This window comes from Cyprinus carpio, chromosome B24, assembly GCF_018340385.1.
Source record: "Cyprinus carpio isolate SPL01 chromosome B24, ASM1834038v1, whole genome shotgun sequence".
Taxonomy (NCBI): domain Eukaryota; kingdom Metazoa; phylum Chordata; class Actinopteri; order Cypriniformes; family Cyprinidae; genus Cyprinus; species Cyprinus carpio.
The window spans coordinates 12,441,101-12,456,991 of NC_056620.1; the positions used below are offsets into that span (position 1 = coordinate 12,441,101).

Sequence of the window (15,891 nt, forward strand, 5' to 3'; positions counted from 1 at the left end):
ATGAAGTGCACTACAGAGAGGAAGTGGCACAGCTGGCTGAATGGTGTGGCACTAACAACCTGTCCCTCAATGTGGAGAAGACAAAGGAGGTTGTGATGGACTTCAGGAGAAACTCCATTGACCACCCTTCACTGACCATCGACAGCTCGAATGTGGAGAGAGTCAGCAGCACTAAATTCCTGGGGGTGCACATCACAGAGGATCTCACCTGGACCACCAACACCAGCACCTACACTTGTGAACACAGCTGCAAAGATCATCGGTGCCCCTCTCCCCTCCATCCTGGACATTTTCCTTACACGATGCGCCAGCAAAACCAACAGTATCGTGAAGGACCCCACCTATCCCTCCCACAGTCTCTTCCAGCTCCTACCATCAGGAAGACGGTACCAAAGCATCAGAGCCCACTCCGCCACACTGCTCAACAGCTTTTTCCCTCAGACTGTGTGAGCTCTGAACTCAAATTACCCCGCCCTCCTCTGAAACCCCCACACAAACCCTCTACCTCCTGAAACATGGACCATCTCCTCTCCTCCACCCCCCAAACAACCCCCCCACCAACCTTACCACATCACAGAAAAATTGTCTGAAACATTCTTTTTTTGTGTGTGCAACTCTCCTCTATGCGCACTAGACACTTTTCGCACACACTGCTGTGTGTACATAATCCCACAAAAGACTCAAATATGTGTTTACATGCTCGTGCACTACAAATCATCTTGCACTGTTTCCCAACCTGCTGCTTGACTTACGATGTTTCTCTTTGCACATGTACAGTATTATGTGAAGCATTCGTATAGTCTATATATTTTTCTTTTTCAATCTATGTATAGGTAAACATTTATATATAGTATATTCATATTCAAAATCTGTCAGTAGGTTAGTTGTGTATAGGTACAATGTTTATGTGTAGCATTTGAATAGTTTGTAATTTATTATTATTTTTTTTAGTTTATGTATAGGTAGACATTTATATTATTTATATAGTGGGTCAAAATCTGTTAGTAGGTAAGTTGTGTATAGATATAGTATTATGTGAAGCATTCGTATAGTCTGTATTTTTTAGCTTATGTATAGGTAAACTTTTATATATCAAAATCTGTCAGTAGGTTAGTTGTGTATAGGTTTATACTGTTTAACTTCATTGTTGTATGTCTGTATTTATGCCGCACCGTGGTCCTGTGAGGCACGACATTTCGTTCCACTGTATGTCCACACATGTAGCGGAATGACAATAAAGCTCAACTTGAACTATAACTTGAACTCGTGAATCATAGTTTTAAGAATCACTCGCAAAATACGTTTCCCGGTGAACACAGAAGTTTTGTGAGCGAACTTAAAGTTTTACGAGTTAACGCAAAGATTCTAGAAGAATCCAAATGTTTGTGAGCCAACACGAAATCATTCAAATATTTTTTCATGATCATCTTATATTTTATCTATCGTCCATTTACTGAGCCCCCAAAACTTTTGCGTTCTCTCGTGAAATCAAGTTATATAGTTTGCAAAGTAAATAGTTTTTCTCCCACATCATTCCAAATGTTTCTGAGTCAACGCAAAGTTTCCCGGGGGAACGCTAAAGTTTTGCAAGAGAACGCAAAGTTTCATGGGGAAACACAACATATTTGTGAGATAGCCCAAAATATAAGAAATTTTCATCCCATCTAATTTTATTCACCATCACCTTTCACGGGGGAACGCAATACTTTTGCGAGAGAAAGCGAAAACTTATTGAAATACAATTTTCCCTATATCCGTTTGTTTGTTTGTTTTTTTCATCACCATGTCTCCTTGGGGGCTCCATACTTTTATATACTAGCATGAAGGCAAACATCCTGTGAAAATAAGCTTCAGATAAGCAGTTCTGCTTAGCTCATTAACTGGATATTGCAGCAGCTCATCAGCAAAAATAAACTGCAAATAAAAGATAAAAGATTTAATAGACTAAAATACATTTTAATTCATAGCAGTTCATTATGTCTATTGAAATTATAACAGAATAGCCAAGGGTATTAAAAATAGTATTCAATGTAGGTACAATATAAAACATAGTGCATTCATTCATGCATTGTATAAACACTACAGTTTCCATTATCTATGACATTAGTCCAAAAGCTTTTATTCCGCTTTTATAACAGTGTCACTGAGAGGATTGCTCCATCAGTCCCAAGTAATGTCAAGCATCTGACAGCTGAGCTCCCAGAGTTTCTGAGCCATTTCATCATCTAAAGCCTCTCTTGAACACTGTGCTGGAGCACAGTCGCTGGAAACAAAGCAGATTCTCAGGCTTATGGATGGCACTCTCTTAATGAGCATTAATATGACTAGAATCATTTCTATATTGCATGTTTAACACATTTTATAATCTTAAAAAATGAAAATGGTGGACATCTTGTGTGCATATCGGGAGAGTAAACTGGACTAAGAATTCAATTGAAATTATTGTTATGTACCTGTAATATCTTCCACTCTCATTGTCCAGTTTGGGCTCCACAGCGCAGTAAATGGTGGTCTGGGCCCCCTGAATAGTGGTCTTGGTGAAAGGGCTGAAGACCTTGACTGCTATCTGCACAGGCTTGCTGAGGTTCCTAAACAGCTCTGACTGCACCACACCGGGATGGAGGGAGTACACAGTCACACCACTGCCTACAAACACAACCATCACCATATTTCACTATCAGATCTAGCAGATGACACACAAGCAAACACATGTGAAAACAGTATGTGTAATAAGTATTTTCTTTTTTTGTACGGCCATGATTAGGAACAGAATTTTTTTAACAGAAATTTCCCTTATAAAAAGTATTCTAGTGGTACAATGGTAAGTGATGGTGACAAATATTATAATACTTAATGGACCATGGTTTTAACATGCTAAACTACATTAAATAATACATGTTCAAAAACATGATATTGCCATGGTGTATAATCTAGAAAGACATGGTACCTTTTCAAAGAAAAAATAATGGGCATATTAATGGTATTCTTGGATATGTTATTGTATAACAAGCTGTTTTTGCTTCACGAAATAGGAAAAAAACAGATTCATTTATTTTGTAATCAAACTAAAGAGTGCATGTGTTTTTTAGTATCATTTTTAGTATTTAGTATTTATGGCTCATATTGTATGATCTAGGAGAATATTGAGCTCATAATCTGGGAGGAAAAAAAAACCTTAAATGCAAATCAAATGTAAATCATGTATGTAAATCAGTAAGGTCTTTATAACAGAATACCAGACTAGTTACATAAGATGCATATAAATATCAGTTGTAGCAAAACATATTAATGCAATGCCATATAATGATAATTGAGAAATAAATGTTCCTTATCAGCCCGATGTCTCACCTTTTAACAAGATATTTAAAAAAAAGAAAAATGTATATGTAAACCTAAGTAGCTTCAGTTGTTTTTTTTTTTGTTGTTTTTTTTTTTAGTATCATATTTAATGCATCAGGCTTTTATGACTCAAATAGTATGATGCAGGAGAGAATGGAGCTCATACTCTGGGAGAAAAAATATTAACTATCAATCAGATGACAGAAGGCATATAGTAGATTCAAATAGATTAAAACAGTATTATTTTGTTATATTCTTTACTACGATGCTTTTAGATAATTACTATTTTTACTAGAATTACTGGTATAGATATGAATTCATTGCACAATGTCTGCTGTGTGATCCCTCTTTGGCCCTTCTGAACAGATCACAGTGTCATCTGTTATTTGATTTTTGATTTTGAGTTTGAATTGTCACATGAATGACAATTAGTGACAAGCACAGAAAACAGGACATTCCCCACATGCATCCTGCATCCTAAAGGAAACAGTCTGATACAAATACAAAGATCAGTTATGACCACCTCTGCCCTGTGTCCTGGCTTTGATTGCGTTTATGTAGTCTGACAGGGGAAAAGAATGTCACGTTGTACTCTCATGAATACCAAATCAAGCAGAGTTCAGGAGAGAGAAGATATCAGTTTTGTCTTCTTAAGGATCAAGTTTAGTCTGACATGGATAACCTTGCTTTGAAGGTCACATACCCTGCAGTCTTTTAGCCAAGGAGCGCGTGCAGAGGATGTTAGCTAGTTTGCTCTGGCCGTAAGCCCTCCGTGGAGAGTAACCCTTCTCACTGTTTATGTCATCCAGATGGATGCTGCCCCACGTATGGGCCACAGAAGCCACGTTGATGATCCTGGAGGGGGCTGATTTCTTTAAGAGGTCAAGCAGAAGGTAGGTGAGCAGAAAATGACCTGTTGGTGGATTGGAGAAGATAAAAAATATTCAGGGGTTGTTTTTCCTTTCATTGTCTCTTATGTCCTGTTGATGCCCCTGTGCCTTATTTGTCTGTTACTCAATAAATGCATGGAAGTGGATGTATATGGAAAGGATGTATACTGTACGTGAGTGTTTAGGTTCCAACAGGAATTCAAATCCTGCTAATAAAACGATTAAAAAGCATGCGCTGTCTATTTAGAGGGTCACTACTTTATATTGGTAGGGAGTCTGAGACCTTGTGTGAAACAAGGTTACCTTATACATAGGATTCGTTTAAAAACAAACACAATTTGTGCTTAATTTGAAAGAGGTCACTTTTTTGGATCTAATTACTTTACTGGTTTACTGGTCAGAATATTTGTAAAATTGCCGCTGTTTTTTGATGTTAAAATAGAAATAGACATTTGGATCTGCAGATATGCACACTTACACTACCTTTCAAGATTTAAGAGTCAGTAATTTTTTTATTAAATAAATTAATACTTTTATTCAGCATGGATTCATTAAATTGACCAAAATTGACAGTTAATACATTTAAAGGTGCTCATTAAAGAATCCTGAAAAAAAATTATTATATGTGTGTGTGGGTGTATATATATATATATATATATATATATATATATATATATATATATATATATATATATATATATATATACACAGTACAGGTCAAAAGTTTGGAAACATTACTATATTTAATGTTTTTGAAAGAAGTTTCTTCTGCTCATCAAGCCTGCATTTATTTGATCAAAAATACAGAAAAAAAATATAATATTGTGATATATTATCACAATTTAAAATAATTGTTTTTAAATTTATTTAAATTATTATTTATTTCTGTGATGCAAAGCTGAATTTTTAGGATCATTATCACATGATCCTTTAGAAATCATTCTAATATGATGATTCATTATCAAAGTTGTAAACAGTTCTGCTGCTTAATATTTTTCAGAACATGTGATACTTTTTTAGGATACTTTGATGAATAAAAAGTAAAAAAAAAAAAAAAAAAAAGCTATGTTTTTAAAATATAAATATTTTGTAATAACAATATACACTACTGGTCAGTAATTTGGGATCAGTAATTTTTTTTTCTTTTTTCTTTCTTTTTTTTAAATAAAATCAATACTTTTATTCAGCAAGGATGTGTTAAATTGATAAAAAGTAATAGTAAAGAAAATATATTATTAGAATATTATAAGAATTTTTTTATTTTTATTTTGAATAAATGCAGTTCTTTTTAACCTTTTATTCATCAAATATATTAGACAGCAGAACTGTTTCCAACACTCATAAAAAATCAGAATATTATAATGATTTCTAAATGATCATGTGATAGACTGGATGTTACATGTGACACTGAAGGCTGGAGTAATGATGCTGAAAATTCAGCTTTGCATCACAGGAATAAATTATTTTTTTTTAAGTATATTCAAATAGAAAACTATTATTTTAAGTTGTAATAATATTTCACAGTATTATTGTTTTTTCTGTATTTTTGATCAAATAAATGCAGGCTTGATGAGCAGAAGAGACTTCTTTCAAAAACATTAAAAATAGTAATGTTTCCAAACTTTGTACCTGTACTGTATATATATATATATATATATATATATATATATATATATATATATATATATATATATATATATATATAACAAATATTTTGCAACTGTAATTCAACATTGATTATAATAAGAAATATTTCTTGACTCTAAGACTGGAGTGATGGCTGCTGAAAATTCGGCTTTGTCATTTCAGGAATAAATTACATTTTTAAATATATTAAATTAGCAAACATTTACTTTTAATTGTAATAATATTTCTCAATATCACTGTTTTTATTGTATTTTTTTATCAAATAAATGCAGCCTCGGTAAGACTTCTTTGAAAAACATCAAAAAAATATTACTAATGCAATTGTGGTATGTGGCCATCATGGTCAAACTCCCTGAAATACACTAAATAATATTCATCATTATAATGTAAATAGTATATGCATGTAAACATTCTTTCATATTGTAAAATATAAAGTAACATTACCTAAATGGTTTACACCAAACTGCATCTCAAAGCCATCTGCAGTTTTTGAATATGGACACATCATGATTCCAGCATTGTTGATCAGGATGTTGACTTGCTTTTCCTCTAAAACACACACACACACAAAAAAAATTTATAAAGGCCCATGAACAAATTGATATTATACAATATTCTTTTAATACTAGTATTTCAAAACTGTATAGATATATTATGTGTTTAAATTAAATAATGAAATGTCTTACATACCTTTGTTTATGAGTTCTGCAAAAGCTCTGATGGATTTGGTATCTGATAAATCAAGTTTGTTCGCCACAATGTTTTGGTTTCCAGAATCCTCTATTAAATCTTTTCTGGCTGCCTCTGCTTTTTCTAGATCTCGACAGGCCATGATGACTCGAGCCCCTGAGGACATCATCACATAGAGAAGCTGATATTAATATGCAAACAGTCATGGAAGATTTCACACGAAACAGAGCAGATATCCATCATGGATCTGAAATAACTGTGTTTACATACTCCAGCAAATGTCCTTGCATAATAATTCATTTGGTGCTAAACTAGGATGTAAGGCTGATGAGCTAACACAATAGCTGTTTGCCTGGTAATTACTGTGCAGAACGTCTATTATACTATTCAGAGCAATTTGCCTGGCAAGCGTCAGAGTTTCTTTGTTGGAATTCAGTGGGTCCATGTGGGAAAGTGTACAGTTTTACATCTCTTTGGCAGATAGTATTGTAATCCTGTCGTTTATTTATCAGTATGCATTCAAAGCTTCCAAGACCCTGTCGGTCTTATAAGATGAATTATTTGTTGCTTTGATTGCATAACATTTGACATTAGCACAATGGGTGTGATTTACTCTTTCATTTGTTATTTTCATCCCAGATAATGATGATTCTATGCAACATTAAAAAGAACAAACTACAATGAATATGCATCCAAAATAAAGCTATCAACTGCAACAATAGTGCCAATATGATGTGATAGACTGCAATTATTCCAGCTAACCTCTCTATACTCTCTTCTAATTAGAGTGGCATCACACATGGCATGTTTTTTTTCCCGTAACAGGTTGGCAGTTGATGCTGTTCACAGCATGTGCTGTAAACGGAACAAATCAGATCATTCAGAGCGTTTTCCTTTTAAGGTCAAGACCGTGTTGAGAACTTACCTCTTTTTGCAAGGTCTCTCGCTGTCTCTTTGCCAATGCCTGTATTAGCTCCTGTGATTATGACTGTTTTGTCATCAAGACGTACAGAAGAGCTCCACTGACCACAGAAGAAATTTCTGGAATTAAATACAGAGCAAAAGTTTATACAATGTTATGAACACGTTTTTGGTGGATTGTGAAGTAGTGCAGCAGAGCGGGGTTGTCACATATGGAAGCTCGTTTCTGAGATGAACTTTTTTTCTCGCATTTAAGAATTTTTAGTTTTTTCTCTTTTCATCTCACAATTCTGAGTTTTTTGAGTGTTTTTTTTTTCAACTCTTTCTTGCACAGCATGTGCATGGTTTATGATATACATTTTTGTTTTGTACATGAGAAAAATCGGATTTTACTGGACAAGAAAAGATAAAAAAAAAAAATAAATAGATACATAAAAACATAACATGACATAAAAACAACAACAAAAGCAACAGCGTTGGACGGGAACTTAACAGACAGGGAAGACAAAGTATTAACCAGCCAGTCTATTTGAAATCAAATGTACAATATATGCTCAAAAACACTGCCCCAAAATCTCACCCAAACCCTTCATTAAAAGTTTAGATTTCTCAGTAAACTGACTCATTTGGAGTTTTAAACTGTATATTAATCTTTTCCATCACATAAAAATCTCCCTTATACTGTCCATGACCATTCCTCAAGCTTTAAAGCAACCATATGTGTTTTGTTTTGTTTGTTTTTTGTTTTGTTTTTGTTTTTACCTTAAAATAGGCCTATCAGTTTCAAAATCATTCTGTTGGTACCCTGACTTCTAATAAGTGAATGGCTTCTCTTTCCCACGCTTTCCCCCCAAACATGTGTTCTGAATATATAAGTTTGGTGAGTGGTAAATTGCTTTACTGCAGCTACAAATGCATGTATACAGCTATATATTGTAATTATGTCAATTAATTTTTTAAAGATGCACAAAACTACTGTTGATTTACATACAGTCTACAAAAAGTACAGTACATTTTCATTGTTCTAAACAATATGTTGAAAAATGTTGGATTAAAAAAAATATGAAGACTTTGATGAAAAGAAAAGAAAAGAAAAGAAAAGAAAAGAAAAGAAAAGAAAAGAAAAGAAAAGAAAAGAAAAGAAAAGAAAAGAAAAGAAAAAGTTGTGTCAGTTGTAGTAGACTCGTTCATGATACCAGCATTGCTTACCTTATTGAGTGCATTGTTCCAATACTGGCCGGTTTCCCTCAGCAGACAGTAGTGCTCTACTCTAGCGTCCTGTGTAATTTATGAATGAGATATTACTCTGCGATCCGGATCCAAGCCCTTCCCGTCCAGAGCTCTGTCCTCCGGCCAATGAAACGCGTCTGACTTCAATATGAACAACGTGATGCGCTCGCTGTAATGGCCTTGAACTCCAAGGAAGCAAGGTTTGTTCAACTGAATCTCTTTTGCAAGGTTGGAATTTCGTTACGCGTCACCAGAACACACAATACAATCACGTCACTCCACTTAAAACCAAGCCAAATTGTGCAAAAGCAGTGACCGCGCGTGTCCACTAGATGTCATCGTTGCGTCAGTCTGATGTTTCTCTACGAACACAATAATAACGTCTTACTCAGAGACGTAATATCGTTTAAATTTTGATACTTTATTAAGTGACTGTAAATCGTTCAATGAACGATTACATTTTAACCACATTTTTCTATCTGTCTACTCTTTTCTATCTGTCTACTTACACTATTTCCTCCTTATACTAATTAGGAAAATTAACCGCGTTTTAACTACAAATAAGAGCTAAACCATGGTAACCACAAATTAACCATGGTAGTTTAACCATGTTTGTAGTAAAATTGTGGTTATAAATGTTAATCCGTGCGCCAACATGGTTACTGTACTTTTACTACAATAGAAACGTGGTTAATTTTGGTAAAGGAATAGTACAATAATACCCTTCACTCCATTCCAAGACGTTTCTGCCTCATTAACACAATTGTATTTTACTGTATTATTAAGCTTCCACATTTATTTCTACCGTGTCTGCTAGTCTTGTTAAATGCTTTAAACTCTGCTGACCTTATTTAGTTTTCAAATGACAATATACTAATTTTGACTCTTTTTTTTTTTTTCTCAAGAAAACAGATTATGCAGAAGTTAAGCAGTATGTTCCAGAAATCATAGTAGGATAACTTTCAAAGTATCTCTGAGTCAATACAAACAGCAAGAACAGAACTATATTTGTAAAACACAGAAAGACAGAGAGGGCTTAGCTGGGCCATTGTCAAAACTGAGTCATAATAAATCATAAAAAGGCCATTATTATGATATAATTCTGTGGCTGAAGTCATAAAATCTCATTTCCAGCGAATTCCCAGCAGGTGGCAGCTGACAGCCCACAGTCTGCTAGCAGTGTTGTCGTCTTTAGCGGCCCTGGAGCATGGAGCCATGGCACAGTTACTGCGAGAAATCATGAGAGGAAATATTTATTAAGCATCCCAGCAGTTCATTTGCTTGCTGTCAAATTTAGCATCACTGGTGCAAAATAAAAAACATGTGAACGATGGCCACTATTATTTCATTAGCACGACTACCATCAGCCATAGTTGTAACAAACCTGTAGTAGGTTCCAGTGGGCAGGTCAGGGGTGAGGGCACAGTACAGGGTAGTATATGCGCCCTCCGCAGGGGTTTTGATCAGAAAACCAAATCTCTTCACAAAGAGCTGCAGAGACTTATTCAAATTCCTGATGATGTCTGTCTTTACTAGGCCTGGATCCACAGCATAAACACTCACTCCCATCTCTGCCACAGAAAGACACTTCGAGAAATCAAACGCTAACCTTGCTAAGCTAAGCTAAATGCTAAGCTTTAAATTCAAAAGAATGCACTTATTCCCTTAATAAAGAATGTCTGTGGCTAAAACATGAGACATTCAAGTTAGGATATCATACTGATGAATTAGCAATGCATTATATGGAAGGTTTGAAACATATTTTGATATCCTTAAAGGGATAGTTCACCCAAAAATGAAAATGTAGTCACCATTTAGCTATTTATTCACACTTGTGGTTTTTCATACACTGAAAATGAATGAGAGCCATTGACAGCTTAGACGCTAGTTGTTTTTTCACCGATTAAACATCAAAGGTTGCTAAATCGTCATCCCAGAATCAGGTTTTTGGATCACATTTCGTATGTTTTATGCCATACCTTCCGCTCTCGTGGCGAGCTCTCGCGTGAAAAGTATGTTGGCCAGTTTGCTCTGTACGTAGGCCTTCACGGGATGATAGCTCTTCTCACCGTTCAGGTCCTCAAAGTGGATCTTTCCCATGTGGTGGGCCAATGAGGAGACATTAATCACTCTGGAAGGAGCTGAATGCTTCAACAGATCCATAAGAAGGAATGTAAGAAAGAAATGTCCTGAAGAAAAAAAGGAGTCATTCATCACATGTCAAGTGTGAACAATCTCCATTGCTTCCAAACAACAAATAATGACTCTTGAAAGAATGAGAGCGCCTAGTGCACTTCATCAAACCTAAATGATTGACTCCGAACTGTGTCTCGAAACCGTCAGCTGTTGTTGAATATGGGCACATTGCCACGCCAGCGTTGTTGATCAGCAAATGAAGAGACTTTTCAGCTGAAATAAAATAATCATTTTAAGATCAGATCAGAATTGAATGTGTGAGGTATATAGAAAAATGTTCTTCATCCATAACTCACTGTTGTAAATCAGTTCAGCAAAGTCACAGATGGATTTGGTGTCGGCCAGGTCCAGTTTCCGAACCACCACGTCTGCGTTTTCCACGTCTCTGCTGATGTCACCAGCCGCCTGTTCGGCCCTCAGCAGGTCTCTGCAGGCCAGGATCACCCGTGCACCTTGGGATTAATGACAAGCTTTGTTCCATTATTTAAAAAACTGGTACATTCGTCTGAGCAATTTCAGGAAAAACACATTCTGGTTTGGATATGTCTATCAGATCAAATGGCTAGGCAGTCAGATCTAATATATTTCATCTGTTTTCATCTGTGGCTCTATGAAAAGAAGGCTCGATGTGTTATTTCCAAAGTGAGTGTCGACTTGGCTGCAGTACCCACCCCGTCTTGCCAGATCCTTGGCTGTTTCTTTCCCAATCCCGGTGTTTGCTCCAGTCACTATAACCGTTTTTCCATCCAAACGAATATCAGATGACCAGCTTTTGGTGAAAAGCCCTCTGAAAAGAGTTGATTTATTCCAAAAAAAGAAAACATCTATCAATTTTAATAGCATAATTTCTGACATAAAGAATTGAATGCCCTATGTATGCATATTAAAATAGAAAATGTTGTTATATGTAATTATATGCATAGTTTTAATAATGTCTTTAATACTACAACTATTTCTACTACTACTACTACTACTAATAATAATACATGATAAATTCTATAATAAATTATGGTGGAAAGATATCCAAAAAGTATGTATGTATTTAACATTTTAATAGCATTATTTCTGTCAAAAAAAGATTCAAACAGTGTTGAAATAATACTTTTGAAAGACAGACTTCAGATTATCACCATATACACTATGCATATTGAAAAAGATGTTAATACATGTTAACTGTAATGTTATATATAATATAATTGTAATATTTTTTTTTTTACTGCTACTACTACTACTACTACTACCAATAAATTGCATAGTTAATAACAAGTTACTGATGAAATGAAAAGCACCTTACCTTAAGACATTCATTTTCCCAAAAGTCTTATTACGTGTCAACCAGCAAAAAGAGTCTTTTGCAAAGCTACTCATGATACTGAGTGTCCTAATAAATGCTCAAATGTCATTTGTACTTGAATAAGGAGGACAGAAAATCCCCTTTCCTTTCCTGAGGTCAGAACAAATTGATCATATTTTGCATGCAAAATGAATTTATTTTCTTCATATTCTGCATAGATCTGAAAGGCCATGCTGTTAAATAAAGCTGTGTATGTGACCTACTGGTTACACTCACTGAAGATATTCCAGGAAACTCTTGCGCTAAATGATCCCCACCGGCAAAATGATTCACTTGATTTTGAAGGACTTTCCTTCCTATAACACTAAATCAATAGTGGTATTTTGTCAAAGACACTGCTGTTTTATTTCATATAAACATCCTTATGCAACCACAGTTGATTTGAGTGAGTCTTAAAATGGCCAAAAACTACACAGCGATGCCAGTGAGTGCTGTTCGATCTTAAATGGTGGGAAACTCGGTTCAGTTTTTCATCTTCAAAAATCAGGTAATTTCCAGCCAAGCCAGAGGAGCACCTGTGTCCAAACCTGGGGTTCTCCCATTACCTGATAGCACATGATCTGTTTGGACAGGTCTGAGTCTGTGACATGTTAGGATCACTGATACCTCAACAGTGACCAAAGGAATATGGAATGATCCATCGCTCTTTTTCAGCGGTCTTCCCCCAGATTCCCAATTCTCTACAGATGAGAACTGTCATATTCAATCAGTTGATGTGGAATCAGTGGATGCTTAATTAATAAAAATATATTGATCTTTAAACGTTTGGGTCAGTAAGTTTTAGTTAATTCTTATATTTAAGGATGCATTATTGAAAGTGACAATAAAGACATTTAGAATGTTACAATAGATTTCAGCTGCCTGGTATATATTCAAATATTATTAAATAAATACTGCTCTTTTGACCTTTGTAAGAAACCTGAAAAATTTATCATGATTTATAATATATGCAATAATTTTAAAATAATAATAATTATATATATACATAACAGTATATTACAATAATTTCTGAAGGATATATATATATAAAATCTGACGACCCCAAACTTTTAATTTAAAGTTCATTTTAAAGTTGTAATTTTAATGAAGTTATTTTTTTATTAAACATCTTTAATATCATAATGTCTGACGTAAATAAATAAATAAATAAATAAATAAATTTGTGTATGTGTGTGTGTGTGTGTGTGTGTGTGTGTGCGTGTGTGTAAAAATATGTAATAATAATATTATAATAAATGATCAATATAAATGATGAATGATAAATGATATATATTTTTGGTACAAAAGTACTCTGAAAAAAGTTTGTGTTTGTTTGGTTAACATTTTTAATTAGATAATTTCTGACAAATTGTTATATCATATATTAAAAAGAAAGAGTTCATTTTAATGTTATATATCATGTATAGTTTATAGTTTACATATAGTTATACTACTGCTACTATTAATAATAACTTAAAACAGAAACATTATTATTATTTGTGAAAACCCTTCTGAAAAGTATGAAATATCTTAATAAATAAATACATGTTTCTAACCATCCATAAATATGCTGATGCCTAAATTAATTATTTAATTCACATGTATTTACATATGTATCTTTCTAGATATATTTATTATGAATGGTACAAATTACAAATGAATTACAAAACCTGCAAACTGTATAGACAAACAAATTTGAATTGAACATTAACAGCGGGTAGAAAAATATTTTTCAAATAATATTTATAACATTGCAATGACATATAAATTAATTTTGAAAGAAACATTTAGTCTATAAAATGTCATGCTTACTATTTTTCTGTAAATAGATATGCATTTATAATTCATCTAATCATCATTTTGGCCAAAGTTTAATAACCCCTACTCTTCTTTCAGTAGCGTACCACTAGATGGCGCGACAATCCAACAGTCATTACTAGTCACGAGTCACCAAATGTGCCCGAGGCTCTTTGAGCAAAACCACATTAAACCAGTCAGACCTTCCTGTTTTGGCAGACAGAACTCAACAACACTTCTCAGTGTTTGTTTCTGTTGCCATCCCAGACTCATGATTATTCCAATCACAGCTAAACATCTAGCAGCCGTCGGTGGAATTCTCACCTCATGCGGCTCCTGAGTATATGTTTGCATTGAGCTCGCGACAGCTGCTAACCATTTACCGCTATTTATAAAAGCTGTATGTCAACATTGGTTTTTCTCGAATACAGAGGTTTTACCGCTCATGAGGTTAGTGATGCACAAGCAATAAACACTGCTTATCACTAAACCAAATACCTTTCTCATACCATCACTCTCATTTAAGGGAAAGAAATTGTTTCGTACAAACAAGCTTTATTTACAGTAATGGGTGGCGAAACATTGATTTTCAATCACTATATATAATAATGTTCGTGATTAAGCTCTGCTCCAGTCAGACTGACCTGTCGGGTAAGCGGCACAAAATAGGCACGATAAATAACCAAAAAAAAAAAAGATTAACATTAACAAATTATGTTTTTAAAAAAATATAAACACCACAAATCAACATCCCCATTTCTCATTTCAATGTTCCTAACTTTTAAACGGTTCTCGACATGAGGTACGATGTGCTTGCTCGGTTTCAGAGAAAGGGACAACGAAAAAACATGGTGCATGTGTTTGTGCTTCATCTGGCTGTGTTTTCATCGTCTTTGGCCTGAGTTTGGCTTCTTGTCGCACCAAGCCGCTCTTTATTTGGCTCCTCAACACAGAGGTTCTCTGAAAATGAGACATTCTGGGGTCAATGTTCTTTACTGTCACCCGATCTATTAGCGTGAGATCCTCTCAAAGCTGACTGACAAGAAGTATCTAATTTATGATATAAATACATAGGTCAACAAATGCATAGCATTTTTTATGAAATAGCACTCTAGTTGCTATACAGGCTGTGTATGCCCATTATTAATCAATAGTTATCATTTAAAAAGGAGGCAAAGTCAAATCCAGTCTAGTAGGAAATGTTTGCAGCTTTTTATTTCTGCCAGGACCAGTCGTTGGTCATTTCCTGCACGGGCAGGTGTTTTTACCAGTCCTCCCCTCCTCCTCTCCTCCTGCGTTGTTGTTATTATATATTATTTCTCACCTCTAAAATAAAACTGTCATCGTTGGATTCTTCCTGAACCGGGCAGCTGAAGGGTTCGTCTGTTCCTCCGCTGCTCCCCAGTGATGTTTGACTGACGTACACCACGATGACCTCACCGCTGAAGTTCATCACCTGCCCGCTGGAGATAAAAGTAGTGTTGTTGTTTCCTGTCACCTGACTGCCAAAAATAGACGCCGCATCAGAACCAGTGTTAGAGGAAGATGGCAGAAACAGTCCACTATATTTCCATGAACTAAATATTCATTTCTTTCCTGGAGACAAATTAACACCTGCGTTATTTTAGTATCATTTATTTATTTTAAAAAATTTTTTTTTTTTTACAATTCTTTTTTTTGTGTGTGTGTGGTTTTGTCAATTTTATTAGTTTTTACTCTTTAATATGCCCATATAGTTTTTTTTTAGTTATTAGTTAATTTAGTAATTTTTATATTTTCTGTTTTAATTTTCATTTGTTATAGTAATTTTGTTTTGTGTTTTTAATATTTTTATTAGCTTTTGTTTTC

The 15,891-nt window shown here is 34.5% G+C and overlaps 2 protein-coding genes across 2 annotated transcripts; both read right to left on the bottom strand.

The window, feature by feature from the left end:
- Window positions 1–1,935: 1,935 nt before the first annotated feature.
- Window positions 1,936–9,441, bottom strand: zgc:112332 (uncharacterized protein LOC553712 homolog). The gene is made up of 7 exons (XM_042752078.1): window positions 8,697–9,441; window positions 7,492–7,607; window positions 6,567–6,722; window positions 6,321–6,425; window positions 4,043–4,252; window positions 2,454–2,646; window positions 1,936–2,263 (listed from the first exon to the last, which is right to left on the bottom strand). Exons 1-7 carry the CDS (start codon window positions 8,708–8,710, stop codon window positions 2,161–2,163), a joined length of 897 nt encoding a protein of 298 aa, XP_042608012.1. The 5' UTR covers window positions 8,711–9,441; the 3' UTR covers window positions 1,936–2,160.
- A 150-nt stretch (window positions 9,442–9,591) lies between these two features.
- si:dkey-73n8.3 (uncharacterized protein LOC100150965 homolog) lies at window positions 9,592–12,440 on the bottom strand. Its single transcript, XM_042752077.1, has 7 exons — window positions 12,208–12,440; window positions 11,585–11,700; window positions 11,210–11,365; window positions 11,022–11,126; window positions 10,697–10,906; window positions 10,102–10,288; window positions 9,592–9,944 (listed from the first exon to the last, which is right to left on the bottom strand). Exons 1-7 carry the CDS (start codon window positions 12,279–12,281, stop codon window positions 9,842–9,844), a joined length of 951 nt encoding a protein of 316 aa, XP_042608011.1. The 5' UTR covers window positions 12,282–12,440; the 3' UTR covers window positions 9,592–9,841.
- Between the last annotated feature and the right edge of the window lie 3,451 nt (window positions 12,441–15,891).